Source organism: Ixodes scapularis, unplaced genomic scaffold (assembly GCF_016920785.2).
Source record: "Ixodes scapularis isolate PalLabHiFi unplaced genomic scaffold, ASM1692078v2 PGA_scaffold6__148_contigs__length_123643588, whole genome shotgun sequence".
NCBI classification, from domain to species: Eukaryota; Metazoa; Arthropoda; class Arachnida; order Ixodida; family Ixodidae; genus Ixodes; species Ixodes scapularis.
The window spans coordinates 43,688,991-43,701,346 of record NW_024609881.1 but is presented as its reverse complement, the minus strand read 5'-3'; the positions used below and the strand labels follow the sequence as shown (position 1 = coordinate 43,701,346).

Sequence of the window (12,356 nt, the reverse complement as noted above, 5' to 3'; positions counted from 1 at the left end):
TAGGGCACCTCAAATACACGAGTTGTAGGTAGGTTCCAGGCACCATAGTTGTTAGTTGCTGGTTCTTTAATGCTTGTCTCTTCATGACGTTGCTTCAGGACAGTGTTTGCTACATATTCTCATGGCCCTGCGAATCACAAAGTGACTACAAGCCCGGGAAAAGTCAAGGAATTCTCACCCCCATCGGCGTCGGCCAGGAATACCGAGCTTTCCTTTCCGTCATTGAAATAGAAAGATGCGTGTGTGGTGTGACGAAAATTGCAGGCGACTCGGTCGTCTGGCGTGCCGATCCAAATGTCTTCTCGGAAACCAAGAAAATAAGTGAACCGGGCTTAATTTCCAGGGCACCCGAAAATTCAGCACCGTTCACCTTCTCTTGAAACGCGGAATAAGTTTGCTCGGTGGTTTATTTGAAAGTTGACGTTTATTCAGCAAAATATATGATTGGAGATAAAAGACTGACAAGGTAATGTAATACTGTGATTGACCACCGCACTGCCTGTCTTATATTACTCTTCAAGGGACACTGAGATGGAAATTGTCTTATAAATGGCGTAGATGGGACGTAAATTTTTTTAGCATTTTCATACGAAAGAAAACAAAATTCGCGCAATATTTTTGCCGTTAAGGCTGGTTCACACAGCCCAATTTTTTCACGTTACGTTACGTTACAAAGGCTTACAGCTCCTTACTGCACAAGTCAGCGGGACATATATGTGCTCTATGGTAAGCGTGACTACAAGTTCAAGAGCATAGCCTGGCACGCGACATTCGACACACGAATGTTTCGGTGACTTTTAAGTACCGGATGAAAACCTAAGAACACGGTGCTGTAAGAACATGCCTTTAGACACACTTTTGGGTGGAGGTTACGGTACGCTCTAAGCACCACCCACACATGAGTGGCCTCAACCATTTATTTATTTATTTATTTATTTACCCTCAGGGCCAGAGGTGTTACAGAGGGGAGTGGGTATTAAAAGTACAACACAACATACAGCGTACAACAGAAAATATTATACAGTAGTTATGGCTCTTTACAAAACAAATATTGGAAACGGCAGTTTTAAAACACTCGACAGCGGGGATTTCGGCAATGGCTCCGGGAAGGTGATTCCACATTCTTGAGGCACTAGGAATAAAAGACTCATAAAAATGTTTAGTACGACAAGAAGGAATGGCAACTTTATGACGGTGATCGATGCGTGGTGAAAGGTAATGAGGTGTTGTTAGTAGTCTTTCTTTTAGAATCGGATTATTATGATATATCTTATGAAACAAGCACAGACGGAACATTTTTCTACGTTGTGAAAGAAGAGGTAATGATAGGCTAGACCTCATTGCGGTCACACTGGATGTACGATGGTAATTTGCAAGAATAAAACGAGATGCGCGGTTCTGAATCGCTTCTAATTCGGAGATAAGTGATTCTTGACCAGGATCCCAAACCGAAGCTGCATATTCCAATTTAGTACGGACTAATGTTTTATATAAAAGTAATTTTAATGAGCTGGGAGCAAGACAAAAATTTCTTCGGAGATATCCAAGCATGCGGTTGGCGTTATTTACAATATATTCAACGTGACACGACCAGGACAGATTAGCAGATATATGCACACCCAGATATTTATACGCTGAAACGGTTTCGAAAGAGATATTATTTAGACAATAAGAAGCACAAGAAGTATCAAGACGGGAAACGCGCATAGATTTACACTTATTAATGTTTAGTTTCATGTTCCACAAATCACACCACTCAGAAACACTGTTAATATCTGACTGAAGAAGTGAGATGTCAGAATCACTGTTAATTTCGCGATAAATGACGCAGTCATCGGCAAAGAGACTGACGGATGAACATATATTAGTGGGCAGGTCGTTAATATAAATGAGAAAAAGTAAGGGCCCCAGAACCAAGCCTTGGGGCACACCTGAGCCAACTGGAGATAAATCAGAATTGATATTATTAGCCGTCACAAATTGGGACCGGTTAGTGTGGAAGGAGCGCAACCATGCAAGAACGTTAATGTCTAAGTTTAGTTTAGTCAGCTTGAGAAAGAGAAGTTCGCGAGATACTTTATCGAATGCCTTTGAAAAATCGAGGAATATGCAGTCCGCCAGAGATCCACGATCAAGAATGGAATGTAGATCATGTGTGAAACACAAAAGCTGAGTTTCACATGAAAATGACTTACGAAACCCATGCTGGGATGAATTGAAAAAAGAATTGGACTCTAAGTAGTTTGCAAGATGGGAGTAAATGATATATTCCATGATTTTACAGGGAATGCTAGTAAGTAACACGGGTCGAAAGTTATTTGGACAATGCTTTTCACCTGATTTGTGCAAAGGAATCACCTTCCGGATCTTCCAATTCCAAACCATTACTACTGTATTGACTCGGCCGCTCAAACGAACACGTTGACAAGTCTAGTGTCTCCATTTTGCGACATCTGGTTTGTCTACCTTGGCCTCTGACACCACCTGCTACTAGTTTTAGCACACGCGGCCGCCCCCTGCACCGTTAGCTATTTCACCATCGTCTATCGTCGTCTGCACTGCCCGTGAGACGCGGACAAGGAAGCTGCCCGTCGGCGTCCGTTGTCACATCCGTCCGTCTGCTATTCCGCCCCCATCTAAAAACTTCTGCAGCACTCAGAAGACGCGACCATGAAAATTAAGTTCTAGCGCTACATTCTACTCGTGCCACGGCCCAATACAAGCGTCTGTCAGCGTTTATCGATTTCCGGTAATAAGCGACCGAGGACTAAACAAATCATCAAAACTAATGAGCAGTTTCTTCTGCTTTACTGTCCTTGTTATATTTTTTTTTACATGGGCATCTGCGAGCGTGGTGGGTGAGCGTCGAGACGAACAATTGAAACGCGACGAATAAATATTCGAATTGCTAGGCCAGGCCCAGTGCGAAATTTAGAGCTACTGGCCTTTCGAAACGAATTAACGGGAACATAGACAAACTTGATGCGAGCCGAACGCCCGATTGCTTCGATCAAATGGTTGGCAAATCCTCACCTGTGTAGGCATCTTCATTGTATTATACCATATTTGTAATCACAACTGTTGCAAAATTCACAAAACAGTATGGCCGCTTTGACGTGAACTAACACCTTTATTCAGCGCCAATATGTGGGACATAAGGCTTAGGCCAGTCCCGCTATGTACTCAAGCACCTTCCCAGTGCTTCCGAAGGCCCGTACGTGCGACAGCTGTTTGCTGTAAACTAATTCGGTTGAAGTGATCTTTCTCTAAACACCTCAATGAACGAAAAACAACTTGCACTTGTAAAAAAAAAAAAAAAAAAGAGCTTAACGAGCTATGCTTGTTGAGCATGCCGGAAACGATGGGACTCGTGTATGTTCTTGTTTGAAGCAGAAACCTAAAGGCAAGCGCGTGATATTTTTGAAAACAACGATTAAACTATCTAGAATATTTCTTGTTAAACAGAAGCAAAACATTGTCGATATAAATAAGATTACGGCATACGGAAACAATTTCGCAGCAAACATTTGGCATGCCAGTCATCTCTCCAACAAATGAGAACCAAGAAAAGGTGCTTAGTTTTGTAAGCACCCAGCCGGGCTGGTACCCCCCGCCCCCGTAATTTGTGTCGAAAGGTGTGAATTTTGCGAAAACATTTTTTTAGGTACAAAAATATACAAATAAAAACTTTGTGTCCCCTCTGTACCCTTTAAAATAACATTTTTTTTTTTATTTCATTGTCCTTTTAGGTAACTTAATTTTCGGGGCTTGAAAAGGCTACGAAAAAAAGGTCTTAATAATACAAAGACTTCAAAGATTTTCACTTCGAATCATAAAATGCTTTCATGCTAAATATGTCTTATCCTAAGGGTTTCAAATATTGACAAAATACTGATCCCGCAAATTTAAGTTATTTACAGTGCAGGAGAGCTTTTCACATATAAACCTCACATCAGACACGTTTGGTCCCATCGGTAAAGGGAGTTCCATAAAATATCCGTTTAAAACCTATGACAGGCAATTCGAAAACGATATTTGTGTACGCATCCTAAGATCCCACGCTGTGCATCAAGAAAAATGGGTAATATTCAAAGATGTCTACATGAAAAATACTAATGGCGCTCATGTATAGTTTTTGAATACATATTTCTCGTTGGTGGCAGCACTCTATAGTCAGAAGCCTTTACAACGAATTATGATGAGGCGTCAAAAAGTAGATTTGCACCAGTCCCTTCGTTCTAAAGGGTCGAAAATAAAAAAAAAAATGGAACACGCGTAATTAAATTCGTGCCTTCGCGTATCGCTGCGCCAGCACGACATAGCACCGTTTTTTACAGTTCAATTCGCATCGCTTAAATTTTGGTGTCAGAGAAGGAAGTTACAGCTCAATCAGAACATGTTTTTGATACTGCAAACCACAGATCTTATTACGAGCAAAAAAGGCCGAAGAGAGTCTGGTAGTTTGGGCTAGCTCTGTTCAAGATTCATAAAGGATCTTGGTTTTTGCGAACATCGGCACGCTTGTCAGGCAGCTGCCCAGGCAACGAAGTGGGGCTGCGGCTGCCATCAAAACAACTTGTCTCGCAAAAAGAGAACCTCATTTTTATGTCCTTATGGACCCATTACTATAGACTATTTATGCATTCCGTCTTAAGAAGTAACTATAATTGATCTATAACGCATTATAGATTGTGTTTATTCCTATTGGTTCACTTTTGGTTGATTCTGCAGCCAAGTGCACATTTGAAAATGACATGGATTACTGGGGAAGAAATGCCATGGGCAACATACGTGACTGGAACGTTCTTGGTGCCCACAAGTTGGGAGTCCCTGACCGCACAATGGGAAGCACAAAAGGTAAGAATTTTTATTATAAAGATATTTGACAGCAACATGTATTTTCAAATATTATAATGCGCGCAATGCATGGCTAGAATTGTTTGAGCGAATGAAGAGCACATTGTTTATTAACTGGCAGCAATAATGCCAAATTTAGGGAATTTGTCACTGTCTGTCAGAATCTTTATAAGGTCAATAACACATGACAAATAAGATCACAACTTATAAAATCAAAATCTAAGTTTTTCCTCATAATATTATTTTTTTTTTTGGGGGGGGGGGGGGGGAATAGTGTATTCACGGTTGGCGAAGAGGTACACAAATATGAAACATTAAAATGGTGATATAAAACGCTTTTGTGATATTTTTGTTGATTTGAAATCCCTGAATGATTTTTGTGCAGGCCACTTCTTGTACCTGAACACCACTAATGTACCCCAGCGTCCACACCCATTTGCCAGGGTGTTTTTCAGCCGACGCACTGCCACCAAAGCCACCTGCCTCAAATTCTGGTGGAGATCACATGGTGCAGTCAGCAGACTCAATGTCTACCGGTCAGTCAATATTGTCTCAATGTAGATTTATTTCTCGGTCAGTTTTATTGAAAGTGCTTTGCCTCATAATTTAGCCCAATAAGAACGATATAGATGTATTATCTGGTTCATCTATGTACATTTGTTCATATGCATATTGTAAAATTAACAAATCATTGTCGTAGTGAAGAGGACGCTGAAATGACACTGGGATGAGCGCCTGTTTTGTCTAAGAGCAAAAATGCAGAAGGGGCACAATGTAGGGCAGGCTTCTTTGCGCATGCTTCAAACTTTATCACTTTGCACTGGCATGCATGCATCAAGTTTCACCACCATCAGTTGCGCCGGTGCACACGTGTTAAGCCTCACCACTGCTCCAGCGTGCATACATCACGTTTCACTGCTTTGCATCAGTGCACAGTAATCAGGTTTCACCACTTTGCACCAAAGTACGCACATCCAACTTTGCCACGTGTCACCAGTGGATGCGTCGTCAAGCTTTACCACTTCGCTCCAATGCACACATGTCAAGCCTCAGCCCTTTGCACCATTGTGCACACATCAAGCTTCCCTTCTTGTCACAAGCACAGGCACATCCGACTTTGCCAGATTGCACCAACATACAATGTCAAGCTTTACTGTTTGGCATCAGTGTGCAGCCATCAAAGCTTCGTTGCTTTGTAACAAAGCACGCACGCCAAGCTCCGCCGCATTGCACCAGTGCACTCACATCGAGCATTAGAGCTTTGCACCAATGCAAACATGTCAAGCTTCACCGCTTGGGTTTGGCACACACATGTAAAGCGTAGGCACTTTGTTCTGGCGTGCTCTGAGAAATGGCTCACAAGGGGGAGGGCCTTGGTTAACTACGTGTGCTAGAAGCCTTCTACTAGCGCTTGATATATCATTCGCTTATTTTTCTAACACTTTAAAGCTAGCTAATGGGCGCTGTGAGACATGTACACGGCTCGGTATTTTTGTAGGCAATACGCAAAAAGAAACAACATGAAAGGACTAGTGATTCTCTAAATCAGCGCAGTCTTAGTCGCAGTTTGACTGATTGCTTAGGACGTAAATCTAACTGAACCACCAAGGATGTAAAGCATGAAATTTGTTTTAATGATTTTATACAGAGTCTATGACTCTGCATAGTATCATGCAGTCACATCTATTTATTCATATAGTTGGTGAAAACACATTTTTTTAATCCAGAATAAAACTGGGATTCCGGGAAATGAGTGATATGATGTAATCGAAATGTGTAACCAGGACGAAAAGCATTTTGGAAGAACACATAAATAAGAAAAAAGAAAATAAATATAGAAAGGCCTCTACCGAGAATTGAAGCCAGGACCTAAAGAAGCTGAAACTGACTATACCACTGTGCTAAGGGCAGGCTTGGGAATCGAGAGATGACTTTGTTACACCGAGGGCTGGAAGCTTGTGTGTAACCGTGCGGCTTTATTATATAACTATGTCCCGTGATATCATTTCGCAGAAAGATTCAGAAGGGCGGTGGGAAAGCGGAGAGGTGTATGGTCGACTGCGTGATCGTATAAAAAGAACGTAAACCGAAACCAGTACCAAATCAACCACAAAACTGCACAGAACACCATGGAACAACACAGCCTGCATATAAGGACCTTATCTGCAGTACCAGGGTGCTTTATAAGTGGAAGAGAAGGAGACAGCAGAGGGCAAGGGCAGGACGTGCTCTCGTAGTTCGTTTTTAATGTGTTGGTTATTGCGCGATATAACATTTTGGTCCCCCCGAAGAATAGACCGTACCTCTACTTCATTGATATCACGTGGCCGTCATATTGACCTGTTCCTTTGCCCTTTAGTACTCACCCGTGCAGGTGCTGAACCTCCATTTTATTACCACCGAGATTTGTACCTTACGTATTTGGTAGCTTCACGTTTGTCTTGCCATATTGCGAGGTGTAACAGGCCAAGTTAAAAAAGATGTTCAATGACCCTTGCAAGGTATCACAAGGGCAATATGCTTTTTGTCTTTTTGACTTGCAGGTTCACCGAAGCAACGGGGCTGCGAGACCCCATCTTATCGGTGATGACGGAACAAAATTCACAGTGGTGGCACGGTCGCTCGGTGACATTGTCGGCACACAGCATCTGGCAGGTATACGCTTATCTTATTTCAGCCTGCCTTTTGTCATAACTCAAGCATAAAATTCAAGTAATGTATCCATTCCTATGCCTAATCTTGTCAGTCCTAATGTAGGTTATTTAAACCTCGTCTCACTCTGTGCTAATATTAACACAAAATGTGTGTTATCAATTTTCATGGAGTCTGTAACGAACGGCTGCCTCTGTGTTTTATCTTTCCAAACAGAGTTGATTTAGTATTCTTCGAAGATGCTAAGCAAGTTTATAGTTCTACCATATGTCTATTTTTACAAATTAAAAGTTAATTAGCAAATTTTACTTAATTAACTGACTGATCGTTACGATTAGCCCCGTATATTATGGTGCCGTGGCCGTATAACTCACCTGCACAAACCACATATGTGTAGCTCTTATGGCTTTTTATAAAAAATCTGTTAAGCTTAATAAAATACACCATTTATACTCTCAAATAATAGCCAGAGTTTAATTTTGAAACTTTTACTGCTATGCGAGTATCAGCATTCATAAAGTTTCAGTTGCTATATAAATACACCAGGCGTACGCATGTATCGTCCCGCTTTGAAGGTGTGCTTTTATCGTATGCACGAGGCTGCGATATTCATACTTTTTGAAATAATGCTGTTGAGTGCTCTTGTTACTGAGCACCATGGCACTGCAGAAATGCGACCCGTGCGGAACTTTCTCTTGCGAGAGTTGCTTTGGCGCAGTGCATCAGTGCGCAATAAGAAGCACGCTTTTTAATGAGCAACTTCGATTGATATGAATATCACAGTTCATCTCGATGCGAAAATCAAATAGCGTATTGTTCGAAGCTACTTTTCGAAAATTCGAATATTCGTAAAACATTACAAAAATGCACTTACTCACACGACCGCACGCAGGCGCAGCCGCGCGCTTCACGACTTTTCCTGTCATGCCGGGCATCTCACGGCATGTCAGAAAGGGGATCGAATCTTTTGTAGGCTGTGCTGTTTAGATGCCCTAATTTAGGGTACAGGGAAGATAAGTCATTCTATAGAATTGATGTAACCTATACAGAAAACTGTTAATACTGCATAACGGATAAATTGGTAGGGCGTATTTACAAACCAGCGCACGGGTAGACAGTCGCTCAAAGATAAAAAAAATACACTCAAACAGCGCTGTGTGTGTATTTTTTTGTGTGTGTTTGATTTTTAGTGATTGTGTACCAGCGCGCTGGTTCGTGACGAAACAGAGAATGTACATGAACCCGTTTTCTAGGCATTGATATTGAGCACCCTCTCATGTATGTTTAACTGTGGCTGCTGAAAGAGTTTTACAATTGTACCCTTAAATATATTTGTGGTTCACTCAAATAAGTTCAAGATGGCTCACTAAAGTATGTTAATGGTTGTTTCTTAAAACTTGTTTAACAATGGTTCGCTCAAATACGTCTTATCGTGGCTCCTGTAACATGTATCACGATGGTTTCTTAAAATATAATCATGGCTTCCTCATACATATCTCAAATGCCAACCTGAAGTACGTTTTATGATTTTCCTATGAAACACGAATAATGATAGTCGCCTGAAACATGTATTACGGTGGTTTCCTAGTACAAAATAGTTCCCTCCGACATGTTTAAAAAGGTTCCCTGAAACATATTTTACAATAGTACCTCAAAACATGTTTAATGAGGGTTCCCTGAACCGTGTTCAACAAGTTTTCCTAAATACGTCTCCCGTTTGCAGGTCGTGTTCGAAGTACTTCCGCCGCAACAGTTTCATACTCCATCTGGTGTTCTCCTCGATGACATCGAGTATGTCAACGGGGAGTGTCCTCGAGAGGGTATGCGTTCTCAACAAATGAATGCACATTTATTTAATCGAATAAGCTGCTATTCGAAGACATCACTCTTAGTTTTTTCTTCCACTCGGTTTTTCTCTCCATAGATTACTGCACGTTTGAGCACCCCGATTGTCTGCATTGGGTGGATGCCTACGGGAGTGAGTAAACCTTGACTTGTTTGTCTTGGACATGCATGTAAACTCTTTACGTGTACATGGTTTTGCGGAAAAAATCAGTCCAGTCAGAAGCTATGAATGAAATTGCCTCTTTTTAACAAGGCTCGCTTCATTCTTCGATTTCTTGTTTCAGAAGATCCGCTTTCTTACGTAGTTGTCTTTATATGCCTCATATTTAAAAAAAACAAAAAAAAAAAAAACAAACAACAATGACAGACTAAATGTGGAGACTTGGTTAAAAAGGAAGGAGGCTTTGTCAGAGGAGACATTGAACTCTCAAAGACGCAAAAGGAAAGTGACATTCCAAAATAATTGGGGAAATGTGACAAGAAGCTTATTAGTTAACTCTTGTTGCATTTACTGAACTCAGGGATGGAAGGTACTGTTCATTCATAAATAAATTGATAACTTAAAGGAATTCGACACGACCCAAAAGGGTCAACTTTTGAACCTTTGGCTTAATATCAGTGAAATTTACTGCATACGCTGGCAGTTGCGAGGCACAAGGCAGTGGAAAGTCCCGTTTGTGTACATAAATTGTGAAGGGAATTAGACTCGTTTTTATCAGGAACACACTGACAGTGTTTAGGAAACTATTTTTAGAGAAGTAATATAATACCCAACATTTTTTCTTCACTAGATACGCAGCGAATGCGTGAAGATTTCAAGTGTGAATGAACACTCCCTCAAAATAATTTATTTCATGGTAACATCACGTGGAAATATCAAGTAATTTTTTTATGTTGTAAACAAAATCATAACATCTTTTATATAAACAAATCCTCTAAGGAAAAAAGATTTCCTAACTGAATAAATTCTAGCTAGGAAAACAATAAGTCATCCTTTTATTTCGTCCTGTTACCAAACAATAGTTTTTATAAAGTAGAATATACTCCGAAAACTGGAAAGGAGAAAACTGCGTTCAAACTGCTTGATCCTCTACCTAATCTTTAGCATCGGCGAACCGAAAATAATTTATAAAACACTTATATTATACAACTACGCTGCTGAAACAAATGAAAATTTCTGGAAATACCCTGAGATGTTTGTGTGTGTAAATATGGTATTTTTCTAAATCAACTTTTTTGTAGAAAACATTTTTTTCTAAGTTGAGACAGGCAGCATCAATAACCGTTTCTCAATTTATAAACAAATTATTTCCTAAAATAAATATTTCCCGTGAAGTTATTAGATTCTTATATTATACTGCTCGTGACATTTCTAGGATGACTATCTACTTTCAACTGCGTAAAATTCAAATTTTCTCTATACGTGTACATCAGCGGCAAAAAACCCACGAGTGACACCGGAAGCTGCGATACGGCTTCCCGTGTCGCTCTTGTGCTTGTGTCTCTTGGGGTTCTGTGGTTCCCTAGCTCGTTGTTCGGGGTTCGGGGTTCTGTGGCTCGTGGTTCCGTGGTGCCGATGACTGCCACACGCAAGTGCAGATCAGAATAAAATGTGTATTTTTTTGCTATTACGCAGCAACATTGCTTTATTTCGTTGCAAGTTTGCGAACTTTCTCTCACCTGTGCGAAGATAAACGGTGTAAAAAATGGAAAGTATAACCTTTTTTAACATTATAATCGTTGCACTGAATATTTAAGGAGAGAGTGTATGGCACTTAAGCTCCCACATCAGAAAATGCAAACTACCAAGCTTCTTGAAGTTTGACCACGCAGTAATGAGGCGGTTTTGACGATGTTTTATTAGGCGATGCCGATGCAACCGGGAAGCGTGCCTTCGACAGCCGTTGGCAGCTGGAGAGGGGAGATACCTCGCTGTTGCTTAGGGATCACACTCTGGACTCCATTCAAGGTGAGCAGTCACAGAACCTTTTTTGTGGTTGGGCCTGAATTTTAGGTAGGGTAATTAGGAGAATTATAGGGCATTACATTTCAGTGGTCCACTTCACAGGTGCATTTCAGTTCAAATAAACACTTTGCTTTGTTTCTTGTTTATCAAAATGTTTGACTGCTACAATGCTGCCATTTAAGCATTCTGGCTTCTTAAAGAAAAGGTGCAAAACGTTTGGTGCTCACTGACCAAATGGGAATGTGCGTTCTTTTGGCAATGTTAATTGTAAAGAAAAATCAGCATCATATATGGCTTCCTGAGAGATTGTGTTTGTCTATTTGCTCACAGCTACTTTTTAGAACGAGTTATTTGTCAGAAAAGTGGCAGCAATTGTAAGGTGCCAGAGAGCCAAATAGAGTTGTGTCCTTGGAGACCGAAATCAATGTCATAAATGTGCTCTGGGTTACGTAGTGTAGCAGTCATAAATCGGAAGAAAAAATGAAAGACGTTTATAATAATCTGTAATGCTGAATCAGAGCACAGGTCTTGAGGAGAAGAAGGGGAGGGTACGGAAGGGAGGGTCGCCCTTTCTCCCCCTCCGTTCCCTCCTCTCCTACTTCCGTCCCGTTTAGCGGGATATTTTTGCTACATTTCCCGCTCATCCCAGCAATAACTTCCCTGTTATATTTAGCGGGGAAATATTCCCGGTAAATTTAGCGGGAAATATTCCCGGTAAATTTAGCGGGAAATTTAGCGAAAAGTTTCCTTCTAAATTTAGTGGGAAATTTAGCGAATTTTTTCCGCTAAATTTAGTCGGAAAGTTTAGCCATACTTTTCCCGATAAATTTAGCAAAAAGTTTACAGAAAATTTCCCCGCTAAATTTAGCGGGTTAAGTGTCCCCGCTAAATTTAGCAGGGAAATTTACGTCACGTGATCTCAACACCAATACAGTTGGAAACTGTGAAGTCACATAATGCAGCCAGCGCGGTTACGACGACGCCGACGCTCTGAATTCAGGAACTGGCGGATGCGAGCTGCGCTCTAAATAGTTGC

At 40.9% G+C, this 12,356-nt stretch overlaps 1 protein-coding gene across 1 annotated transcript in view; it reads left to right on the top strand.

The window, feature by feature from the left end:
- The window catches only part of LOC8033079 (MAM and LDL-receptor class A domain-containing protein 2), a 210,314-nt gene that overhangs the window by 14,123 nt on the left and 183,835 nt on the right, over positions 1 to 12,356 (top strand). The window contains exons 4-9 of the mRNA XM_029973441.2: positions 4,732 to 4,857; positions 5,243 to 5,393; positions 7,401 to 7,512; positions 9,233 to 9,329; positions 9,434 to 9,487; positions 11,219 to 11,323. Of these exons, the coding sequence (XP_029829301.2) occupies positions 4,732 to 4,857; positions 5,243 to 5,393; positions 7,401 to 7,512; positions 9,233 to 9,329; positions 9,434 to 9,487; positions 11,219 to 11,323 (645 nt within the window). The remainder of the gene's footprint in view (positions 1 to 4,731; positions 4,858 to 5,242; positions 5,394 to 7,400; positions 7,513 to 9,232; positions 9,330 to 9,433; positions 9,488 to 11,218; positions 11,324 to 12,356) is intronic.